This window comes from Anas platyrhynchos, chromosome 12 (genome assembly GCF_047663525.1).
Source record: "Anas platyrhynchos isolate ZD024472 breed Pekin duck chromosome 12, IASCAAS_PekinDuck_T2T, whole genome shotgun sequence".
Taxonomy (NCBI): Eukaryota; Metazoa; Chordata; class Aves; order Anseriformes; family Anatidae; genus Anas; species Anas platyrhynchos.
Window position 1 is genome coordinate 1,762,557 of NC_092598.1, and position 22,579 is coordinate 1,785,135.

General features: G+C 56.3%; 3 protein-coding genes across 5 annotated transcripts in view; 2 read left to right on the top strand and 1 right to left on the bottom strand.

Moving 5' to 3' along the window:
* The window catches only part of GALNS (galactosamine (N-acetyl)-6-sulfatase), a 46,847-nt gene extending 36,382 nt beyond the window's left edge, over positions 1 to 10,465 (top strand). For all 3 annotated transcript variants that reach the window (XM_038185343.2, XM_021278275.4, XM_021278276.4), the window contains 2 exons: positions 3,514 to 3,631; positions 6,114 to 10,465. In XM_038185343.2, the coding sequence (XP_038041271.1) occupies positions 3,514 to 3,631; positions 6,114 to 6,200 (205 nt within the window). In that variant the 3' untranslated portion in view covers positions 6,201 to 10,465. The remainder of the gene's footprint in view (positions 1 to 3,513; positions 3,632 to 6,113) is intronic.
* Positions 10,466 to 13,759: 3,294 nt separating this feature from the next.
* On the top strand, positions 13,760 to 17,385 carry APRT (adenine phosphoribosyltransferase). The gene is made up of 5 exons (XM_027465727.3): positions 13,760 to 13,919; positions 14,452 to 14,555; positions 15,363 to 15,496; positions 16,162 to 16,240; positions 16,534 to 17,385. The coding sequence occupies exons 1-5, from the start codon at positions 13,843 to 13,845 to the stop codon at positions 16,674 to 16,676; spliced, it is 537 nt and encodes a 178-aa protein (XP_027321528.3). The 5' UTR covers positions 13,760 to 13,842; the 3' UTR covers positions 16,677 to 17,385.
* A 1,270-nt stretch (positions 17,386 to 18,655) lies between these two features.
* On the bottom strand, positions 18,656 to 22,579 carry CDT1 (chromatin licensing and DNA replication factor 1). The gene is made up of 10 exons (XM_027465726.3): positions 22,124 to 22,579; positions 21,888 to 21,995; positions 21,543 to 21,754; positions 21,069 to 21,266; positions 20,812 to 20,957; positions 20,588 to 20,691; positions 20,174 to 20,362; positions 19,657 to 19,791; positions 19,361 to 19,562; positions 18,656 to 19,256 (listed from the first exon to the last, which is right to left on the bottom strand). Exons 1-10 carry the CDS (start codon positions 22,442 to 22,444, stop codon positions 19,093 to 19,095), a joined length of 1,779 nt encoding a protein of 592 aa, XP_027321527.3. The 5' UTR covers positions 22,445 to 22,579; the 3' UTR covers positions 18,656 to 19,092.

The window sequence follows — 22,579 nt, forward strand, 5'->3', positions numbered from 1 at the left end:
TTTATCTTTTCTTGTCGTGGAGAATGCAGCAAGCCCTGCCCTTGCAGTTCGTATGCACTCAAGGAAAGGATGGGGCTCTGGTGTAAGGAGAGGAGAGGTTCTCGTCTCCATTAACAACTCAGACTGATTACCATGAAGCAATTATCCCCATCTTACATGCAGATTAAAGGCGTTCTTCCCCTGCAGATTTTGTCGTGAAACGCGTTTCTTTCATAGGGCTGGAGACAGCTTTAACCCACTGCATGCAGTCAGTAAATAATTCACAGAACATTGCATGGATGTTGGGGCTTGTGGGGCGTTGTGGAGCTGAACAGCTTGGTCTGAGCAAGATCCGAGCTCTGCAGAGTGAGGAACGGGGACCCTCCGAGTGCTGTGATCCTTCAACAGCAAAAACAGCCACCAGCACTGTTTGGTCACGATGCTGGCTCCGGTGTCACTGTGAATTCAAGCCTCGGGTGAGTGCCATCCTGCAGGAATCGGAGACCAGACGTGCCTCTGGGTGAGAGGCACAGCTCCTGTGATTAACTGAGCCATCTGAAGCCAATTTTTGGTGATCTCCCAGCCTTGAATGACACCTTACGGCACACTCTGTCGCCGCTGTGTACTCGGACACCAGGAAGACAGCTGCAATCGGATAGGTTTTAAGCTAGTGTCAACAGGTTTAGTCAGCTTAAGAGCACGTTAAGCCCTGCTGAGACAAGGTTTATAGGTTAGCAGTGTGACTCGGAGCATAATCTATACATGTTCTTTAGCTTGAGCCAGCTTTGTGCTTATGTGAGAAGTGCAAGTCTTTTCTACGTGCCAAGCCATTTCCAGCATGCTTTGGGGAAGTCATTCAGCCTATGCTAAATGCTCAAATAATCTAAGAGTGGAGGAGCTGCAGGGGAGAGCAGTTCAAAACCACCAGGAGCTGAGGTTAGGCCAAGATTTCCTGTCGCTGCTGAGCTGGCTGAAACAGCCAGGAGCATCCCCAACATAGGAATTAAAGCAAGAGGCTGATTTAAATGACGTGAGCCTACTTTGTTATGCTGCAGCCTTCACGTGGCTTAGGTTGCTAATGAGCAACAATGCTGTGGATAAATGCGGTATTCAAGATTACAGCAAAAAGATATATGTATTTTTTTTTTCACTGCAACAGGACTGGCATATTTGGAGCAAAAACCAGCAGTCATGACAACATATTGTTTATCGTTCATCCAGACCACAGCTGTGTTTTCCAGTGGTCTGTCCAGATTACAGCTAATTTGGACTCGTATGTATGAAAAGCCCTTTCGAAGGATGAAATTGGGCTCTTTAGCACTTAAATATTTGCAAAGATGCTGTGGAGCTTAATTAGTTAGCAGCAACAGTATCTGATGGGTCCACTTCCAAAAGAAGATCTTAAACGCTGGAGAGATGACACGAGTATGTGACAAAAATAAACACGTTAGGTGGCTACAAGAGCAACAGCAGAAGGCATTAACTGATCAGATATCTGTTAGACTCTAACAATTGATTGAAGTCTGTATTAATTCACATTAATCCTTAATACGAGGATTTTAATGAAGTGTGATTAGCTAGGGCTTGGAAGAGCTTCCCAACCCCAAAACAGTAAGTGCGTTAGAAAATCTGAAAACGCTGCAGCACGCGTGTCTCCCTAAGCCACGTTTTGTCCCTTGAGCATGTAGGCTCTGAAATAAAGCCCATGACACCCCCGTTTCCTCCGGTCTGAGCAGAGCAGGCTGCAGCTCCCATGTCCAACACGCTGCGTGCACCCCTGGTACTCGCCCTGGTTTTGGGTACGCTCCCTCGGCGTGCCTGCCTTTGTTGCCTTTTCTCTCTGCACGCAGGCTCTCCCCTGTTGGCCGTCCTCTGTGTGTCACCAAGGGTTAGCTCGAAATGCTCTCCGCCTCTTTGAAGGATCTGTTTTGATTTTTTTTTTTTTTCCCAAGCGTGCTGCTGCGCTGGCAATCCTGCGTGCTTGAAACGCGAGCGCAGGGCTGCCAGATAAAATCTTGCCGAGCTGAAAGGCCACTGTGCCACCAGGATGCAACGCTCCCACCTCGCTGAGCCAAGCCACTGCTGCCTCGAGTGTCCTCAGCAAGGGCGTGAGTCACAGATGGTCCTTGGCAGCTCCCAAACTTCTGCAGCCCTCCTTTTTTCAGCTGCCTGCCGTGGGAGCTGAGGTATGGGATGCACGGGAAGAGGAGCGCGCAAATTCGGGAGCTTCGCAGCAGGAATCTTTTAGGGTGATCCACGGGGATCTGATCCTGGTGATCGCCTCTCCACCAGGATCCAGCCAGCTGGGTGTGAGAGCAACAGCTTTGTTTGCTCGAGGTTGTCATTTCCAATTCCCTTCCGCTTCTCTATCAGCAAAGCTCAGGCCCATCCCCGCAATCAGCTTCTCCCTGGATGGCTGCCGAGATGCGATATTTATAGGGCTTACTGGAAACTGTTGGCACATTACTGGGCTTCGAAATGTGATTGTTTTTTAAAGAAGGAAATTAGCTGGAGTACGGGGCTGGTGGCCAGCTTGGACTGGAAGCAAAGGGAGCCTGAGGTCAGGACCAGGCTGCATTGTTCCTCTTTTATCTTCAGAAGCAATTTGCCGCTCTCTGTTTTTGAAGTGGCTCCGAACGTGATGGGCAAAATGAGATCATTGGGTAGCCGGCCTCCGTTTTAGGAATACTTGAAATATGAGCGGAGTACACCCCGAACTGCTTAAACAAGTGCCTACCGGGGTAAGAGTTTGGATACAAATCTGGTAATTTATAACGTGGTATGAGGGCTTGGAGCATGACAGATGGGTCCCAGCTTGGAATAATAAAGCCGAGATGGAAGAATGTAGAGGGGCAGAACCCCGGGGTGGATGTTGCGAAACGGAGGAGGTATTCTTGTCTTGGACAAATAACTTCTATTCTTCTCCATCTTCCTGTTTGCATAATGTTAGTTCTTTTTACTCGGTGATTGTGAAGTTTTACTGGCTAATGGGTGGTTGCGTTTGAAAGCCTTTGCTTAAGAGCACTCTTGAAAAACCAAGTATTGACATTGACTCCCTTCCCTAAATGCTTCCATGCTACAGAAAAGCCCTCGAAAGAGTGTGGAGGGTGAAAACATCCAGAACTGGGTGACCTCACATGTGGCACAACCCCAACACCCTTCCTTGCTAATGGCATCCCCCAGGGAATCAGGCATTTGGGGCCGTGGGGCAGGCAGATTTCCAAGCTGAAGCCCCAGGCTGGTGATCCGCGGGGAGCCACGTGCCTCTGTGCCGTGCTCCCCCGGGCTGGGCAGCTCATCCCTGCAGCCTCCAAGCCCAGCCAGGATGGATTTTGCCAGCTCAGATGCTTCATTCCCCCACGGACCCGTGGGCGGTTAGCGTCGGCTGCATGTTTACAGGCTCTCCTCTTTTGCTATGGTCCAGAAAAAGGCTGACGTAGCTGAGCGGTGTGGACGCTTTAACAACGCTCTGTCTCCAAACAGTTGCATTCTGGAAGCCCCGCTAATAACTTCCATCATTTGTTCACGTTCTAGTTTTGCCAGTGAAGAATACCAAGGAGTTATGGAGCGCATCTCTGCCGTGGTGCAGCAGCACAAGGAGACCATGGTGCCAGGAGTGCCACAGCTCAACGTGTGCGACAAGGCCGTCATGGTGAGTAGCTAAAACATCCAAAAAAATCTCCTCTTAAATTATATTTTGCACTTAAAAACGTCACCTGCTGTCGGGAAGGGATGGAGAAGAAGGAGGCTGTCCTTGCACAGAGGGGAGGGCTGGGCAGTGTCTGCTAAATCCATCAGCACGCCGTGATAAACTGTGACTTCCTTCGAGATATCACAGCATGGACAACTGCAGATACTTCTCCTTTCTAGTCCCCCCTCTGCAAATCTCACAAGTCCTCTACATTTCAAGTGGTGGGACTGAGACAGAGCCTCTTGTCTTTTTTTTGTGCTGTATCAGCGAGTATCTTTGGTGTAGCTCAGTCCTCTCCAAGTCCACCTGTGCCTGTCTTTTCCCAAGTGCTTCTGGCTTGAAGCAGGCCAAAAGCGTTTGCAGTTCTGCAGTCCAGTTTGAATTAAACACTGGAAAGTCACAGTTTACCTTTCCTATCAAACGCCACTCGCTTTGTTGTGAACCTGGAAAAAACCTGGCTGGTCCATAGGAGATAAAGCTGTCGGATGACAAGAGGTTGTGTGGTTTTAAGGGGATGTGCCTGTAAAGACTGACACCAAATAGTAACAGGCTTCCTGACACCGAAATAATCTCCTCAAACAAACAGTGAGTACCTGCTGCTTGGGGTCTGTCTCCAGCCAGATAGAAAAGTGCAAAATGTGGAGCTGTCTGTTCAGTAAGAAGGCAAAGATCTTTTTTAAGTTCAGTAACATCTTTTATTTTTGGATGTTTTTAGTTTAGTAACATCTTTTATTTTTGGATGTTAAGCAGCAAAAAAGATTTGAAGTACCATTGTTCCTGTGTTATTTTGTTATTCAACATTTCCCTTAACAAACACTGTTCTGTGCACCTTTCTGGGTTCAGGGACTCTCCCCAGTGCCTGCCAGAGCCCCTAACTGGAAGGGCATTTCTTCTGGGCGGACTCCAGCTCCAAAACTGCTTTGTAAAGTGTAGGCTTACACTAAACATCTCCTGGACTTCACCCCAAACCCCCAGCTCTCAGTTTGGGGCTGCTGACGGTCAGTTTTCTCCCTGAACATACCTGGTTCTTTTCTCAGCTGGGCCGAAGTTTTGCCTTTTCCTCTCAGCAGACCACAAGCTGCCTCTTCTGCTTTGGCTGTGGGAATGTCCTGGCTGAGCCTCGGCCAGTCGTACCTGCCATTTATAAGCAAAAGAGGTTAATGACTGCATCAAACCAGGTCATTCAGGCTGTCTGAGGGGGAGAGCCCTCCCCAGTGGGCTGGGTGATGCTCTAATCTTGATAGAAATGTTCAAATCTCAGCAGGAAGCTTTTTTAGGTCACAAATTTTCTATTCAACGTACACTTCTAATTGGCCGATGACGCAGTCACAAAACTAAAATAAACAGGCACCAAATTATTGTCTGCCTTTTGAGACCAGAATTAAAGGTAACCAAATCTTCTTGGAGTACCAGGATTGGTGGGGTTGGCTGGACCCTAAACCTGTCTTTGGGAGGTGCTGGGATGTAACCATCACTTCTTAAAGCCATGCCCCAAAACGTCATTGAAATTCTGCTGGCCCATCCATAGTGTAGCCCACCAGCAGTGGAGATGGAGCTCCTTGGGGCTCTTACAGCCCTGATCCACGAAAACTGACTTAGACTGCGAAACTGAAGCAGATGCAGTCTGTTTTTTCCCCCCAAAAAATCAATATTTTCTTTGTTTCTTTGAATCTCTGTTGCCTCTACAGAGTGGTCAAGCACCTGAAATTCCCAGTGGTGCTTGCGCATTTTAAAATTGAGGAGCAGAGTTCGAAATCAGCATTAATTGCTCCTGAATCATCTGAAGCCCTTCCGCCAGATCTCCGCTGTGTGCTGCTGTGCCTGGCAGATAGCTGGTGTCTCACTGCCATCTGTTGTCAGCTAGAGGGAACAGAAACCTGCTCCTGTATTTTTTCTGGGGTTAAGCTTTCCTTTCCCTCCGTAGGAATTTAATTCCAAGCAAACATAAATGACTTGAAAAAATAAATAGAAGGCGATGGGTCGGGGCTGAACGGAGCTTTAGTAGTGATAAAACTCGCCCGTGGATGGGTAGACCTGGAGAGGAAGAGGGTCAGAGAAAAACCATAAAAGATTTCCGAAGGCAGAATGGGAAAACAGAGTTCCACCAAAACCTCGTGATCTGTTTGCTCCTACAAGAAAGAGAGGAAATCCCCAGAGTCCTGGCAGGCTGCATTGGTACAGGAGAGCCCACGGTACCCCAGCAAAGGGAATCATCTGCTGTGTAACCATTTGTAGTCCTTCCTAAAGCCTTTGTGAACAGGATTTGGAGTTGGAAATGTGATGAGCCCAGCAGCATCAGTTGTGAGATGGGTTTTGTCTTTCAAGGAGGACATAAGAGCATCTTATGATGAACTGAAAGGGGTCACTTAGGGTACAGGGCTTAGCACATACTTGATATAACATTTGACTTCATTTTTCTCTATATTTTGTTTGTTTCTAACAGAATTGGTCTCCCCCAGGCTGTGAGAAACTAGGGAAGTGCCTGCAACCACCCGAGTCGAATCCTAAGAAGTGCTTTTGGCCTCATTGACCTTTTATGCAGCCCTCAGGAGCTACTCAGAAAAGCCATAACCAGCTGGACACGGCATTTACAATGCATGTCTTCTCATGTTGGCACTCCTGTTTACACAGGAAGGGTGTGATGTATGTGTGATATCATCATTTGCTCTTCCAAAAGGGCCAGTGTTTATACTGCTAGTGCTCAGGGTTTAGCCTGTACTCCTCTCTTGTTTTAGTTCTTTCCGTAAATGGTAAATTCTCAGTGAAGACTACTTCAACTCTAAAAGCTCTCTGGACAAGCACAACTTTGCTGTTAGCTCAGAAGCACCACGGATGCACCTTTCCTCTGGCTCCTTCCACCCAACCTCTCAAATCAGTGCTCATGCAGATGCCCCAACGGTGGCCACGGGGTGCAGGAAACGTACAGTAGCCAGAAAACCCTGCCCAAACTCCCCGTGTTTTCGTTGCCTGTTGCTTGTTGTTTTAACATTTGATTTCCATTGTGCACTCTTTGGACACCAACCTGTTTTTCCCCGTTCTTCCTAAATTTGCAAGTACTGGGTGCAGCTTTACTGCGGAGCATCGCTGAGTGCCCACAAGTGCTCCCTCCTGTTCTTGACCAAGGGGTTGGCTCCAGGGACAACAAACACCCTGCGTTCATGCCATCTGTAGCTGCAAACGTTCAGTAGGTCAAGTTGTAAAGAAATTTGAAGATAGTGCTCCTGTAAGTATTGCCTTGTCGATGGCACGCAGCATGTTCTTGGGGAGCTGCGGGGCAGTTGTTCAGTTAAAGGGGTTTCTTCGTTTCCAAAAATCTGGGTCCAAATATGGTTTAAGTCACGCTTCTGGCCTCATGATCTGAGCCCAGCCAACTGCAGGCTCAGAAATGCCCGTTTACACCAGCTGTTAACTCTTGACCCTGTTTGCAGTCTGTGCTCTCTGAGGAATTCTCCTTGTGCAAACTTTCCAGGGCCTGGGCGCAGCACTTCTCTAAACAGAGTTCACGGTAAATGCAAATTCTTCGCATAACTCCACGTTGCAAATTTCTCCTCTGATTTTGAGCCGTTTTCACACTCCTCACTACTGCTAATAAACATTTATTGGGCAGAACCCAGCCAGGTTATTGCGGGACTGCAAGAATGGCCAGAAGCAATCATGAATGTGCCATTTGCACCAGTGACAGGTTCACTTCCAGCCCTCCTGTGTTTGAGACAGGACGCATGCCCTTTCTGCGTGGCATTTTGCTGCCTTGGGAGTCTAAACAGTCCTGCTTCCACCCCAAGCAAAGCCTGGGGCTGGCGTGAGACGTGCTGAGAGTTTGTGTTAACCGCTGCGCTCCGCCTGCTGCGGGCTCCTCCGCTTTGTGTTCCTACCTGCCCTGTAATCCCGACTGCTTTCTCCCCGTTCCCATGATTTACGCTACCTGTAATCTCCTCGGCAGTAATTCCTCGTGGACGTCTGATGGAGCTGGATAATCCTGCAGGATTGCAATGAGCACAGCCCCTGAGTCAGCTCCTCGCACCCCATCCATCAGCCTCCCAGCCAGCAGCGCCGGCTGCCAGCCCCTCGCAACCTTGCTGCCTGCTCATCTGCAGCTGACATTTGTTTGCAGTCCAAACGTCTTAGCTGCTCTGCCTTGTCCCCGCTGGCATCTCAAGGCGTTTTTCAGTTCCCTCATAACATTTCTCCCCGTTTTGGCATGGTGTCATTAGTTTTGAGGCTCAGCTCCCCCTGGTCCTGGTGGTGCTGTTTGGTAGGAGGGCTGGCAGCTGTGTGTCCGCACAGGAGCCCACACGAAACCCCCAGCTTTCCATTTTCAGGGTCTGAGCCTCCTCTGCGTTAGTGCTTGTGTCACAGAGACGCGTTCAGAGCCCTGTTATCAGCAGATAAAGATCCCACCAGAGGAGGGAGTCCGTCACTGCAGCTTCCTGAGAACTGCTGGCAGCTCTCGCATTGCTCTGCCCGTGCCTGCTGCAAACTGCACCAGCGCTTTGTCTTTCCGTGGGCTGCTTTTTGAGACATCCCAGCACGGGCTCACAGCTCACCAGAGCACTAGCCTGGACATGTTTCTTCTTCTTACCTCTTGCAGCATGCACACTGTGAGCATACTGAGCCCCTGTTGCCCCATTTCCCCTGCCTGCTGCTTAATTCTTTTCTTTTTCCCAGCTTGCAGTTTTGCAGCTAGGGCTTTTCGCCCCGTCTGCAGGGCTTGCTCGGACAAGCCGTCCTGTTCTCAGCCTGCTCGGTGTTTGTCTGGTTACCCAGCACCCGAAATCATCATCCCCTGCTGATACAGGCGCTCGGTGCATGGGTGCTGGGTGTAAACTTTGCGCTTCAAAGGCTGGCTGCTGCCACAGAGCTGACCTGGTGCTTGTTGACTCATCTGCTTCGTGTTCATTTATTATAAAAGATCAAAGCTTCACATGAAGAAGCGACTGCTTTAAATTTAAATAAGCGTAGTAGTTTTATAGCTGGCTGGCTAGGAATTTTAAGTCCGTTCCTTTCCCAAAGATGTACAGATTTTAAAGCTGTGAGATGAGGAACCGATGATAAATAAACTCACTTATCAGCAGCGCACGATACGGTTTGTCTGCACGCACCTGTAAAAAAACTGACGGACACCCTGCTTCGGGGCAGATTCACGGATGTGCCTTGCAGGTCATGGGACTGACTTGGGTTAAAAATATCTTGTTTTGTTTTTCCCTGTATTATTTTTACCCTGGATCAATTTCGCAGCCCACACAGCTGCCCGAGCACAATTGGGAGGCTGGTGTGGGGACCAGGGCACCGAGTGGCTGCCAACAGCAGCAGAGCCGCAGGGAGAAACGCCTGGCAGCCTGCAGCTCTGCTGGGGGGCAGCTAAAAGCCCCCCAGGCACACCCTGGGGGACAAGGCAGCCAGCACGTGTTCCCACATCTGCCCTAAATAATTACCCAGAGCCCCTGATCCACAGGTGGTCCCGTTTTGGGGGCATCCCGTGCTGGGGAAGGTGTTGGCATCCCAGGGGTTGCGCACACGATCGCTGTGGGTCTGGCAGGATTTACTGACCGACAGCAGTGGCTTCCTTCCCCGAGCTGCAAGATGTAGGGGCAGAGGGGAAGATGATGTCAGCTCAACTACTTCTTTGTGGCATTCCTTCCTTTGTATTTAAATACGTCTCCGAAATGCTGAAAGCTTAATATCTGCTCGGGCTGAGAGTCCAAGGAATTCCTCTCCGGCCTCTAATTTCCAATTAGCTGAGCGAGTCTCCCTCCTCTGGCCCTGAGGCTATGCTATCATCCAGCCCTCCACGCGGAGAGGCTTCTGAAATTGATGTAACTAATAATCGCGGCCAAAGTCCCCCTGCATTTACAGTCTGTGGCTGCAAAAACGCAGCCCTGATTTAAAAACCGGCAGCGACAAATGGATTATTTCGGTGGCAAATTAGTCCCCGCGGACCGACAATTTGGGGGATCTGAAGAGTGGAATTGGAAAGCAGAAGATCAATTCCAAACACTTAGAGCCGAGGTTAATGCCCTTCAAGCAGCATTGAGTGCAGCGATGAGAGATAACTCGCCTTTGCATTTCAGATGCAGAGCCGGGGAGCATGGCTTGAAAAGTGAAAATGGGAAAGTTCGGAGCAGAACAAGAGCGGGAGATGCCCCGTGGTTGCTAATAAAACCTTTCGCAGCGTCTGGGGACTGAGTTTTCGGGCAAGTGTTGAGGATGACAGCGGGCTTTTACTGAAGGAAGTGGAATTAATGGTGCTGAGAAGGAGCTTGTGGAACTGGGGACGGTGGCTGCCATGCAGGAGCTTGGCAAGCTTGGTGCTCGCAGCTCTCAGGACCTGCCGAATCGAGCCTTGCCCAGCCGTGGTGGACGGCTTCCAAAAGCCTCCTGGCTTTGTGCAAAGTGAGGCAGCTGAGACGAAGCTCTCCTGGAGGTTTGAGAGCGCTCCTCCTTCCGCCGAGGGCATCTCCGCAGTCGTCACGCGAAGTAATTCCAGCAGCTGAAGGAAAATGTTTGGAGGTGAGAATGGTTTCACTCGGGGACCTGGGGGGGAGCCAGTGCTGGGAGGCAGCTCGGGGCAGAGCTGCAAGCGGCCTCTCCAGCACTGCTGGAGGAGAATCTCTGAGAATCTCTCCCCAGGGATCCTGCTGTGGTCCTCAGCGCTGGGAAGCTTTACAGCCTGCGCTGTAAGTTACTCCGAGTGCTTCTTCGTATCCAGAATAACTGTTTTGCAGCTGGAGTGCCTTGTTTGCCGTTTTTCTTAACAGTTTTAATACTTGGAAAAAACTTTTGCTTTTGTTTTCTGAGGCTGTTTGGTGTTTTTCATTTGTTATCAGAAAGCGACACAGTGGTGCCTCTTGAATTAAACTGTTAGTGTTAAAGAGCAACTGCAGGGGAAGAACTGAAATCCCATTTTTAGGTCCCTTCTTTTCGCTGGAAAATGTCTATTTTAGACACGGCGAGAAGCCCCTATTTGCTGGTTTTCTTCGTATCCCCTGCTGCAGTTTAGAGTTTTGTTGTTGCTCGAAGTCTAGTTCGGGTTATATAAATCCTAAATAAAGGGGGAGCCCTAGCCAAAAGCCTGCGGTCGCTTAGAAGAGCAGAAAAACCTCTGCCATCCAGCTTCTCGAGAGCCAATCTGGCAGCCGATGTGTGATTCTCTCTGCCTTTTTCCCTCCTGGAGTCACTTAACACCCTTCTGGGCGATACGGGGGCTGGCAGGGCCATTCCCATCCGAAAGGGATGGGGGCAGAAATGCGTGCCAAATCCATTTGCTCTGGATCGGGCTCCAAACCCCCTCCTGGCTGCCTGGGGAAGGGAGATGAGCTCCGTGCCTTCTCCCAGGGCCTGATCCTGCCTCCTGCAGCGGGCAGGGGGTGCGGGGCGAGGATGCTGTGGACGGGCAGAGCTGGCTGGCGGCTCCTTCGCCTCTGCTGGGGGAACGAAGCTCGCTGCTCGGAGCTGGAGCGTCGGTCCGGGGAGCTGGCTGGGGAGCCGCATTCTTGGGCTGTTGAAATAAGATATTTCAAAATTTGATTTAAAAAAAAAAAAAAAGAAAAGGGTTTTAAAGTGCATGCGTTTCTCAAGCTGAAATTGAAATCAAGCGTTCCAGCGGATTCGAGAGGAAAGTTGAGTTCCCGTTTCCCCTTGCGAGGCGTGTTGAAATTTCGGGCACTTTGTTCCACTTCACGCTGAAGTTTCTAAAAACCCCCTGACGGAACAGAAACTTCCGTGCTCAGCACAGCCCTGCTGACTGCCGGGGTAGGAGTTAGCACCCCAGCCTTCACGCACCCCGTTTCTGTGCTCATAACCTCAGTGCCATCTCTCCCAGCAGGATCCCAAAGCACTTTTAATCTCTGCGTCAGGAGAGGCAAGGACGGCGTTTCCCCTGCCCTGGAGCCGTGGGGGGGGTCCAGCTACGAGGCTGTGGTTCCCTGGCAGGCACCGAGCAGCCCTGAACCTCCCCGAGCCGCAAGCGGATGCTGACACCTCCCGGGTGATATTCCAGAACTGGAGTCCTTTGACATCACATTTGGAAATTGGTTCTAGGAAAGTTCTTTTTTCGGATGGAAACTGCAGTAGGAGTCAGCGCTGCTGTTTGAAAGGTTGAACAATTACAGGGAAACTCATTTAGCTCCGATGTTAAAACCAGTCCGTGCCGGTAGGCGCAGTCCTTCGAAACGGGGGATTAACGAGGTGAAGTCGTGACAAAAGGTTTGAGGAGAGGTTTTAAACCCGAGCTGGCGGGTGAGGTCACTCCTGGCAGCTGAAGCCTTACAAGCAGGACTTGGTGTAACCTCTCACGGGATGGTTCGGGGTGGAAGGGACCTTACAGATCACCTCGTGCCAACCCCCAGGGATGTCTCCCACTAGATCAGCGATCCTCTCTCTGGCAGAACTGAGGTGTTGGAGATTCCCCCCAGCTCCTCCTTCGCCCAGCTTTGGGATGCCAAGGTAGCGGTGGGAGCCCTCGGCAGCCCGTGCTGGTGAGAGCTGCTGGTTTGGTGGGGTCAGGAAGCACAGAGCCCGGGAACCTCGCTTAGAAAACCTGGTGGTGGCTGCTAATAACGGTGGTGGCTGCCTAGGAGGGTGACAAAAATGAATTCAGTTGCATCTCAGAAAAAAAAACAAACACGTGATGAAGCCCCCAGCTCCTCCAGGGGTGCGAGCAGAAGGCAGGGCTGCCTGGCTTGGTGCTCCGGGAGGCTGCAGAAGGGCCCTGTCCCATCTCCTTGCTCGTTTCCATGGGTAGGCAGAGTAATTCCATCGCTTCCAGCCGCCAGGAAGACGAGGAGCTGCTGGCCTAGCTCGCTGTCCGGTGTTGTGTTTGGGAAGCTCACAAGAAAATCCCGTCCAGGTCCGTGGGAGCACGGCCGCGGCGAAGCCCCCGTTCCAGTGGACGGCCGCGTGCCTCATCTGTGGCTGCTTCTCTGGAACAGCTGTCGGGATTCTTCTGGTGCCAAAGAGATAATCTGACTTCAGGGAAAATCTTACTTCGGGAGGGAATGGTTGGGAAAGGAGGCACGCTGACCTGTGTGGGCTGGCTCTGGCAAGAGAGCCTGGCGAGAGGGAACTGCTCCGACCTTCAGAGGGCTCCTCAGCAGCCATCCCTTACGCAGGTGTCCCGTGCCAGCAGGACAAAGAGACCCACAGCCACCTACAGATGGAGTGGGAAGGAAAAAGAGCAGCGGAGGATTCAGCTGCAGCGAGCAAAGAACCGGAGGCTGGCACGGGATGGGGTGTGTAGGGGGGGCAGGCAGGATTGGGTGCCCCACAAATGGTGAGATGTGCCCGAGCCCGTGGCAGATGAGGTGTGGAGCAGGTCACCTTCCCCTCCTGTTGGGTGCTCCTGCTGTGCCAGACCTTGTCTGGGAGCTGGGGGGACCCGCAGGGTGTTGGGGGGACCCACAGGGTGTTGGGGGCACTGATCCAGATGGAGCAGGGGAAGGATGTTGTGTCCCTTATCCCGCTCACAGCCCTCAGCACCCAACCTGTGGGGTCTGCACCAAATCACTCCAAAACGGCAGCTGCTGGCTCATCACCCCATGGGAAACACACCACAGATGGGCCCTAACGGCTGTCCCAGGGACGTGGAGCCCAGTTGTCCCCACGCAGCTCCCAGCAGCGGGCACCCAGCTCGGCCTTTGCGGGACCTTTGCTGCAGCAGGGGCTGTGCCCAGCTGAGTCTGGAGCAGATCCAAGCCCCAGCTGCTGCCCCAGGAGATGTGGAACCGTCCTTTAGGGCTCCCAACCGCAGCGCAGGGTGCAGGGGAACACGGAGAGCGGGGAGCACCCTGACCTGCCCCACCAAAGCTTATCTCCCCCACTGCCAACCCAAACCACAGGCTTTAAAAAAACATGGGAGACAGAAAAAGCAAAATAATCCAGCCCCCCCCCAAAAAAAAGGTGCTAATCGGGCAGGGGGAAGGGGCTGCAGGGGCTCTTTTGGGCACGGGACCCCCTCGGGAGGGTCTCTGCGCGCCGGCTCCTGGGCACGGCGGGCAGGGGCTGCGCGCCCTGGGGCGCACCGGGGCGCACCGCGGGGCGCTGGGGCCGGGACCCCGGGGAAAACCCGGCCCGATTCCGGGGAAATCCGGCCCGATCGCGGCGCAGCCGCACCGGGGAAGGCTCCGGGAGGGGGCACCGCCTGCAATCGGCGGCGGCTGCGCAGTGCTGGGGAGGCAATGGAGGAGAGGCTGAGGGCTGTGCGCGCAGGGGTGCGCTGCTTCCCCGATTTCCCCGTGCCCGGAGTGCTGTTCCGGTGCGTGGCTGGGCTGGGGGGGAGGATAAAGGGGTTGGGGGGGAGGATAAAGGGCTGGGGATGGGGCAGGGGTTGGAGGAGAGGGGCTGGAGATGGAACAGGGGGCCTGGGAATGGAAGAGTAGGGTTGGGGATGGAGCAGGAGAGCTAGGGGGTGGAGAAAAGGGGATGGAGGAAAGGGCCTGGGGATGGAGTAATAGAGCTGGGGAGGGAGAATAAGGGGCTGGGGATGGAGGAAAGGGGCTGGGGATGGAGAATAAGGGGCTGGGGATGGAGAATAAGGGGCTGGGGAGGGAGGAAGGGGGCTGGGGATGGAGCAAGGAGCTGCTTAAGGGGTGATTCAGCAGCATGGCAGGTCTGGGCTTGCTTCGTGGCTGGGGTTTTGGTCCCTCCCCAGGAAACCACAGATGCCTCTGCAGCAGCCCCGCTACCTGTCTCTTCCCCCGTGTCTGCTGGGCACGCTTCCCCTGGGTGCAGCAGCTCCGCCACGTGCACCTCTGGGTGCTGGCTAAGCGCCCTTCCTGTCTTTGCAGAGACATCAGCCCCTTGCTGAAGGATCCCGTGGCCTTCAGGGCTCTGATTGATCTGCTGGAAGATCACCTGAGGACGTCTTTGCCCCCCATCGACTTTATTGCAGGTGGGTGTTCCCCGGGGCAGAGCACGGTGCTGCCCGGGTGGTGGGTGTGGGGAGACACCTCCCCGAGGGGCCAGGAGATATCGGAGCCCTTGGGTGTCATCCGAATTACAGCCTGTAGCGTAGGTAACACCAGCAGGGGCTCTACCCTTGCCCCAGTACCGTGGTTTCCTGAAATACTGGTTTGGGATGTGGCAGACGTCATCTGATGGTGCTTCAGTGCCAGTTTTGTAATTCATTTCTTCCCTCAATAAGCAAAGAGGCATTCACTGAGCGCCGAAACCCGGTGTGCCATGCCTGGAAGGTCTCACACAGTCCCCAGGGCACGGGGCCCCTGTTTCCATCATGTTTTCCTTCTCGGAGGGTTTTATCGAGCCAACTGAAACAGGCTTTGTGGCGATAACCCGCTGCAGCACGCGTTTTAAGGAGACTGAGAATGAAAAGTGCTCCGGAAGGTGCTGCTTGGGCTGGGCGATAGCCCAGGGCTCGGGGAGCCTCAACCAAACCTGGCCAAGTGGCTCCTGATAACCAGGCTCTGCCCCTGGAGGTGCAAAGTCCCTGGGTGCGTGGCCGGACTGATAGCGGGGCTGAGCTGAGCTTTGCTGCTCTAAAGAGCTGGGAGGGAGGCAAAAAGGGCTGCTGAGCTGCTGGGGGTGTCACTGCCGTGCCCCACAGCTCCCCAGCAGCCCGTCTGGGTGAGCACGGTGCCATGGTGCACGTCTCAAACCCCATGGGGACAAAGTGCTCCCGGTGTCGCACGGTGGCTTTCAGGTGTTGGCTCTGCTGAATTCTTCCTGCTCTGCCCCCCAGGTCTGGACTCCCGCGGCTTCCTCATAGGCCCCCCTCTGGCTCAGAGGCTGGGGGTGGGCTTCGTGCCCATCCGAAAGAAGGGGAAGCTTCCCGGGCCGACCGAGTCCGTCTCGTACACCCTGGAGTATGGCGAGGTAACACCCAGGGGGGAAAAAGGGTTTTCCAGGCTGTGGTGCGGGCTGTGAGTAGAGGGGGCGATGAGGCTGGCGGAGGATACCCCGGCCAGCCCCGATGGGTGCTGAGCCCAGGGGCATGGCACAAATTTTGGGAGCTCCCCAGGGCTTTGTCTCCACGCCACGCACCCGGGGTTGGTGTCGGTGAGCCGTGCTGTGGGTTTTTTTTTTTGGGGGGGGGTGCAGGATGTGGGATAAGAGTCGGTGCTAAATTGCTTTCTTTGGCTTGAATTCAAGGGCATGACCATCGAGCTCCCCCTCTTCCAGTAAGTGCTCTGGGTAAATGCCTTCACTGCATGGCTTCGGGGCCGGGCGCTCACCCCATAACACCGCACCCCTTTTGGGATCGCAGAGCCCTAGGCCCCATAACCCGCTACGGCTGGTAACTAACAGCAGCAGGAGCTCCACGCTGCCATTACGCACAAGATCTCTTTGGGCCAAGCCCCAAATTCATCCGACAAAGGACGTGCCTGCAGCTTTTCCCCGCTCCAGCACTCTTGGAGCGTGCGTTTCGGGGCTGTAGGTGCTGAGCGCTAAGGCTGGAGACGTGTCCGCGTTCCCAGCCGTGTGGGAGGTGTTTCTCTGGGAGGCAAGGCTAAAATGAGGCTGCTCTTTCCACCCTGCAGGCTGCACTTGAAATCCAGAGCGACGCCGTGGAACCGGGGCAGAAAGTAGTAATTGTGGATGATTTGCTTGCGACTGGAGGTGAGCGAAACGCGGGCGGAGGGCGCGGGGAATGCGCACGAGAGCTCCACGTGTGGGTCTGCCTGTGATCACCCTGATTTCCCCCGGGGAGTGATTTAACCGAGACGTTGTGCATGGAAACTGCCACCCCGAAACGCTTTGCTCCTGCCCTTTCCCTTGTTGCAATGCCCGTGGTGTTTAAATCATTGTGAGTGCTAAAATTTGGGCTGTGCGAGGCACAGGAATGCGCTTTGGGGCTGCCTGTGGTTAGCCCCGGGTGCTGCTCCTTCTGCTGACCCCTCCATGTCCTGCAGGTACGATGCGAGCAGCCTGCGAGCTGGTGAGGAGGCTGAAGGCGGAGATCCTGGAGTGCCTGGTGATCATAGAGCTGAAATTCCTGAAAGGGGTGGAAAAGCTCGAGTCCGTCCCCTTCTTCTCCCTGCTCCAGTACGACTGAGGCTCAGGCTGCGGACGGAGGCTGCAGGGTGCTCGCTGCCAGCCCCGGCCCCCTCCTCCTGCGTTGGAGTTGTCTCTGGCTTGATGCCACGAGGGGGTGGGCAGGGGAGAACCTCCAGTTTGGGTCTGAACTCTATCCAGATGCTCCACGAGAGTAAGTCCCAGTCATTTTCCACGCCACAGATCAAAGCGTATTCAGCGCACGGATCCTTTTTTGGGTTCATCCCGCTGGAAATAGGGAACAGACTGCCGGGGCGAGGGAGGGAGACCACAAAGGGGTAGATTATTTTTTTTTATTATTATTATTTTTTAGGATACCAAAGTGAAAATGTTGCTGCTGAGGCAGGGCAGGGCTGAGAGCTTTTTGGGGCCCAGCACATGCTTTTGTTTGAGCCGTACGTGGCCAGCCTCCTTTCAAGGGGTTCCTAAGAAACTCAGAAGGTGGGCACAAGGTGATGATTTGTCTCGGGGTGACCTGACGTACCTGCCCCCGGAGGAAAAGCTGCCAAAGCACCAGCTGAGGCAGCGTGATGGACTGAGGAGGGCTCAGCAGAGCTCCCCATCGCGTGGTTCGGGTCAGCCCCAAGAGCAGGCAGGACTCAGCGTGCCAAAATTTGCACCACTGAACGCAGCACAGCCTGCAGCCCCGCCTCAGCAGGAGCTGAACCCACTGGTAAAATAAACCTCGACTTCTTTTTATTTTTTCTAAATGGTCTCAGAGCTCTCTCCTTGCAGTAGCTGAAGCTCCGTACCCTCCTGAGCATCTCCCTCCAGTCCTGAGCCATCAGTGGAGGCTGTGGTGTGCGCTCCCCATGGTCACCCCAAATGGTGGATTTGGCCCTTCCAGGTATTTTTTTTTCTCCCCACCTGGTGCTGATCTCTGGCTGCAGGGGGGGGCACCCAGGCTGATCCTGGTGGGCTTCCATGGAAATAATTTCCCTGTGCCGGGGATGGAGCGCACCCAGCCCCGTGCTCCCAGCTGTCAGGACCCATTGGGGCTATTTTTATCCCCGTTTCCTAAAAAGCTGCTCAGGGAGCGCTGAGGAACATCAAACATCGTTCCCCCGGGGAGAAACCTACCCCAGGGCACTGGGATTTACAGCCAGCCCCTGCGTGGAGCCGGGCGCATTCTTGGCACGAGGCTGCGGGTCCCCGCTGCGAGGCAGAGAGGGGAAAAATCGGTTCCACCCCGAAGAGCTGTGGAAAAGCAGCTGCTCACCGGGGAAGGGAGCGCGAGCCCTGTCAGTGCCAGGGCTGGCAGTGTGCGAGGCCAAGGGGTGACATCAGGGAACGTGGGGACGCTGCCTTCGCCTGGGCGGGCATGGAGAGCCCCCCCCTTGATGCGACTGCTGGCTTTGGAGCGGTGCCTTGCAGGCAGGAGGAAGATTTTGGGGTCCCAGTAGCAAACGGGAGCTCACCTCACCCCACAGCCTCTGTGCTGGGTTTAAACCCCCCCCGTGAGCCCCCAGGGCTGGGAGCGGGGCTGGCTGCAGGCAGGGTGCTGGAGGAGGCTTCCTTGGGGCATCACAGCCAGCAGGATGAAGGACGGGCACCTCCCTGCTGCTTCTTCCACCTTTTTAACCAAAATCTGCGATTCTGAGCAGCCGAGGTGAGCGCACCCAGCACCAGGCAGCCCCCCTCCTGCTCCCCAAGCTGGGTGCACCCCGCGCAGGCACCTCTGCTGCAGCTGGGACCCTCCTCAGGGCACCCATCCCTCCTCCCCAAACCCTACAACTGGTCCCCAGCCGGAGCTGGGACCTGCCCCAAACCACCCCCCGCTGCCTCCAGCCCTCTCCCAGCTCCCGTCCCGTCCGGGCCCTATTGACAAAAGCTGCATTCAGCTCTCGGCGAGCCCACGCTCACTTTTTCCAGTAAGCTTTTCCCCAGGAGTTGGCCGAGGACCCGGCCCCAGCCCTTTTCCCTGCGTGAGCGGCCGGGGCCCGGTGCCACGGGAGAAGCGCGGGGCGGCCGAGAGCCGGCTCGATTTAAAACATTTTAATGCAAAAGATGTTTTTGACAAGTCCCGGCGTCGTTTCCAGCCGGGGCTGGAGATGCGCGTTGCCCTCGCCCTTAAAAAACACAACAAAAAGGCCCCGGAGAGCCAAAACAGCAAATTGGGGACTTCTCCTCTCGCTCCTTTCCTCCTCGCCACCCTCTCCCCCTGCCTCCACCACTCCAACACCGGTCCCTGGGTGGAAGCTCCTGCCTCGAGCCTTCACGGGAAGCCCAGGACAGGTCAGAAACTCCTCGTCACCACCCCAGGACTGCCTGCCTTCACCTTGGGGTTAACTACAGCCCCCTGGCAAAGGAACTAGTTACAATTAATGCCCGCTCTCCCCTTCCTCAACCACCCCCCGGGGGTTCGCTACGCCTACGGAGACGATTGCGCAGGGGAAAAGCCCGGACCCTCATCGGGCTCAGAGCGCTTCTGCCTCCTTGGCCACCTTGGTGAGCCTCTCCACCACCAGCCCGACGTCCTTGTTCTTGTCCAGCTTGATGTAGGTGTCCGTCCTGATGGCGTGGATCCCCACCCAGTCGGGCAGCAGCTCGGCGAAGAGGCGCAGGTGCTTCTCCATCTCTCCTACAGGGTGGAAAAGCAAAGCAGCCGGGCTGAGCTCTCCGCACCCCGAATCACCCCAAAACCCCCGGCACCATCCCGGAGCCCCGTGCGCCCCCATTTCCTACCCGCTGTCATCTGCGTGGGGAAGCTCTCGGCCATGCGGGCGCACGCCACCTCCAGGGGCAGCGCCGGCTTCTTTTCGGCCACGAAAATGTTGCGCAGGACGCGGGCCATGGCCGGCAGCCTCCCCAGCAGGGCCAGCCTCTCCTCCTGCCCCGCATCCCGGGTCATCAGCGCCTGCAGCTTCCTCGCCTCCTTGGCACGGATCTTGGGGAGGGGGAGAGGAGGGAGGAGAAGGGGTCACAGGTGCAGGCAGGACCCCCTCCGGTCAATATTTTGGGGCCAGGATGGAATTACTCACCCGCTCCAGCAGCTCCTGGGACACCCCCTTCAGCGCGCTGGAGGTGCTGGCAGGGGATGGTGCTTTGGAAACCATCGGTTCCCCCGCACCGGCTTCAGCGCTTCTCAGGGCCAGGTTGGCAAGAGCTTTTTCCATCTGCTCATGATGTGGAAGAGGGAGGAGGAGTTGGGTTGCAGCTGGGAGGAAGGAGAAGTTTCCCCTCCGCCGCCCCCACCTCCAGGGGCCACCCTGCAGCAGCCCGGCACCCCCCACACCCCTCTGACCCATCCAGGGGGACAGTTTGGTGTCCTCCATCTCCTCTCCCAGCCCAAATCAGCTCCTCCAGCCCCAAACCAGCCCTGTGCACACCCCAGGGCCATGATATCCAAGCTGGGCCCCCCCCCCATCTCCATCTTCCAGCTCTCCAAAGCAACCCTTCCCCACTCCTGCCCCTTAACATCCTCCCAGAGGAACCAGTTTGGGGTCTGGGATCCCCCCCAAAAGGCAGCAGTTGGAGCCAGACCCCGTCCCCGCTCACCTTGGGGATCATCATGCCCCGAGCTGTGCTCAGCAGCTCCTGGGCCGTGGTGACCCTCTCCTCCTGCGGTGGCCGCGGCAGCTCCGCGGGGCTGATGTCCGGCACCTCGTCCACGTTGAAGCGGGGATGCCAACGGGTCAGCTTGTCCTCGGGCACCACCATGGGGGGCGTCAGGCCGGCCAGGAACGCCTGGAGGGGGGCGAGAACGGCATCACTGCACCCACAGGCTCATGGCCATGCTGTGCTCCCAGCAGAAACCCCAGGATTTTCCCTATTTTTCATCCCACACCCCTGCCCGTCCGCCACGAGCACCCACAGAGCCCACGGCCCCATAACATCCTTCATTTTGGGTGCCACCCCAATCCTGCGGGTAGCACCCAGAGCCCCCCCGAGGCTGAGGGATCAGGGGCTCACCGCGTGGTGCTGCTTGACGATGTTCACCAGGCTGCGGTTGAATTCCCTCCTGCGCTCCAGCAGGCGCGACGCCGAGAGGTGCGGGCGGCCGCACAGCTTCTCGTCTGCCAGGAGAGGGGAAAGCATCACCTGCAGTGCGCCCCAAAAGCGTTTTCCAGCTCCAGCTCCTCGGTGGAGGGAGCAGAGAGCGCTCCGGGGACCCGCAGCTCCCCCCCCGGACCCACCTTCCCCCAGCACGGGCTCCAGCGTGAGCTGGTAGTCGGATTTCTTAACGCCGCTGCTGAAGGTGGGGATGTTCTTCTCCTGGCGCAGCCGGTACGAGGTGGGGTACACCGCCTTGATCTGGCCCATGTGCCGCTCCTCAAACTGCCTGCAACAGCAGCAGGGAGCTCAAAAATCCCAAGGGATGACACCAGGGAACCGGCCCCAGCACCTAAGGCTGGGAGCCCCGAAAAACCCACCGAGATGCTCTCCGACTCACTTGCGCATCATGTCCTGCACCCCCTGCTTGACCTTGGCGAAGGTGATGGTCTCGGCACGGTTGAAGAGCATCCCGGCGATGGTGTCCACGCTGCGGAACATCTCGGCCAGCACCTTGTACTTGTAGGGCAGCGTGAGCCCCGGCGGCTGGTCCTGCGCGAGGGCGTGGAACCGCTGGTACGCGGGGAGCTTCTGGCCCCTGGGGAAAAAGGGGAGGTGTTAGGATGCCCCGCTCTGAGCGGGTGCAGGGAATGGGGCACGGGGACAGCCCTGAGCATGCATGGGGGGGACTGAGACCCCCTATAGGCTGGGACTGGGGTCTCAGAGCCGTGCGCCCACCCCAGTTGGGGCAGGTCCCCTCTGATCCCGTTGTCCCAGCACCCCAATGTGGGTCCCTGTGCGCCCTGGGGATGGGGTTTGGTGCTGGGGAAGCGCTTTTTGTGCTTTTTTTTCCCCAAAAAAAGCCTCTCCTCACCCGTCTCCTGCTGCTGCCGGAGCTGTTGTCTCCTGTGCCCGTGCTCCGCTCGCCGCCGCCTTGTCGCGGAGCCGCAGCTCCAGGCCCCGCAGGGTCTCCAGGCGGCCCCGCAGCTCAGCACCGGTCCCAGCGGGGATGGGAGGCAGCTGGGATGGAGCCTTCATCTTCATCTTCATCCTCTGCAGGCGGCTCTGCAGCGCGGCCAGGTCCTCCTGGGGGTGTGGGAACGGGGTCAGGATGGGCAGGGAGGGGGACAGGGGACGGGCAGAGACCCCGAGCCCACCCACCCCATAACCACCCCCATCCCAATCCCATCCCAATCCCAATCCAATCCCATCCCCGTACCGGCTCCAGGCGCGGGGCTTTCCGTGGCACGGCTCCACCGTCCTGCTCCCGGCTGGGGGATCGCATCCTGCCCACCGGGGGGGGCTCAGCCGGGGGGGGGCTGGCGACCTGCGGGACACCGGGGCTGCGTTAGGGACCGTGCGGGGAACCCCCCCGGGACCCCCCGGCCTCACACTGGGGGTGCCGTGGGGGCACACCGGGGATGCTGCCACCCCCCTCCCGTGCCCCCCCCGTACCGCGGGCAGCTCCAGCCTCTTCCTCGCCGATTTCCCCCCGCGCTCCCCGGTGCCGGTCCCGGTTCCCAGCTCCGCTTCCATCTCCCGGCGGCTCCGTTTCCTGCCCGCCAGCCCCGGCACGGCGGGGACAGCGCCGCGGGACGGGGTGCGGGGCGATGCGGGCAGCGGTGGCAGCGGGAGGGGGGCTCCATCCTCGGCCTCCCGGTGCACCGGGGCTCCCCCGGGGGCTGCCTTCAACCGGGGGCCGCCAACACGCTTGGCGGGGACGGTGGCGGCCGCCTTGGCACGGCCGAAAAAGTCGGTGAGGCGGAGCTGCGCCATGGCTCCGGTGCCGCTCCCGGTGTCCCGGTGCCGCTCCCGGTGCCGCTCCCGCGCTCCCGGTGCCTGCGGCGCGCGCGCGCCAAATCCGCCGCTCTTGGCGGGAACCCGCGCGGCCGCGGCTCCGCCCCCCAATAG

Coding starts and splice junctions, on each gene's coding strand:
- APRT (XM_027465727.3), top strand. CDS start 13,843: ATGGAGGAGAGGCTGAGGGCTGTGCGCGCAGGGGTGCGCTGCTTCCCC. Junction 14,556..15,362: donor CCCCATCGACTTTATTGCAG/GTGGGTGTTCCC, acceptor TCTGCCCCCCAG/GTCTGGACTCCCGCGGCTTC. Junction 16,241..16,533: donor TGATTTGCTTGCGACTGGAG/GTGAGCGAAACG, acceptor CATGTCCTGCAG/GTACGATGCGAGCAGCCTGC.
- CDT1 (XM_027465726.3), bottom strand. CDS start 22,444: ATGGCGCAGCTCCGCCTCACCGACTTTTTCGGCCGTGCCAAGGCGGCC. Junction 21,996..22,123: donor AGAGGCTGGAGCTGCCCGCG/GTACGGGGGGGG, acceptor GGTGTCCCGCAG/GTCGCCAGCCCCCCCCCGGC. Junction 21,755..21,887: donor AAGCCCCGCGCCTGGAGCCG/GTACGGGGATGG, acceptor CCACACCCCCAG/GAGGACCTGGCCGCGCTGCA.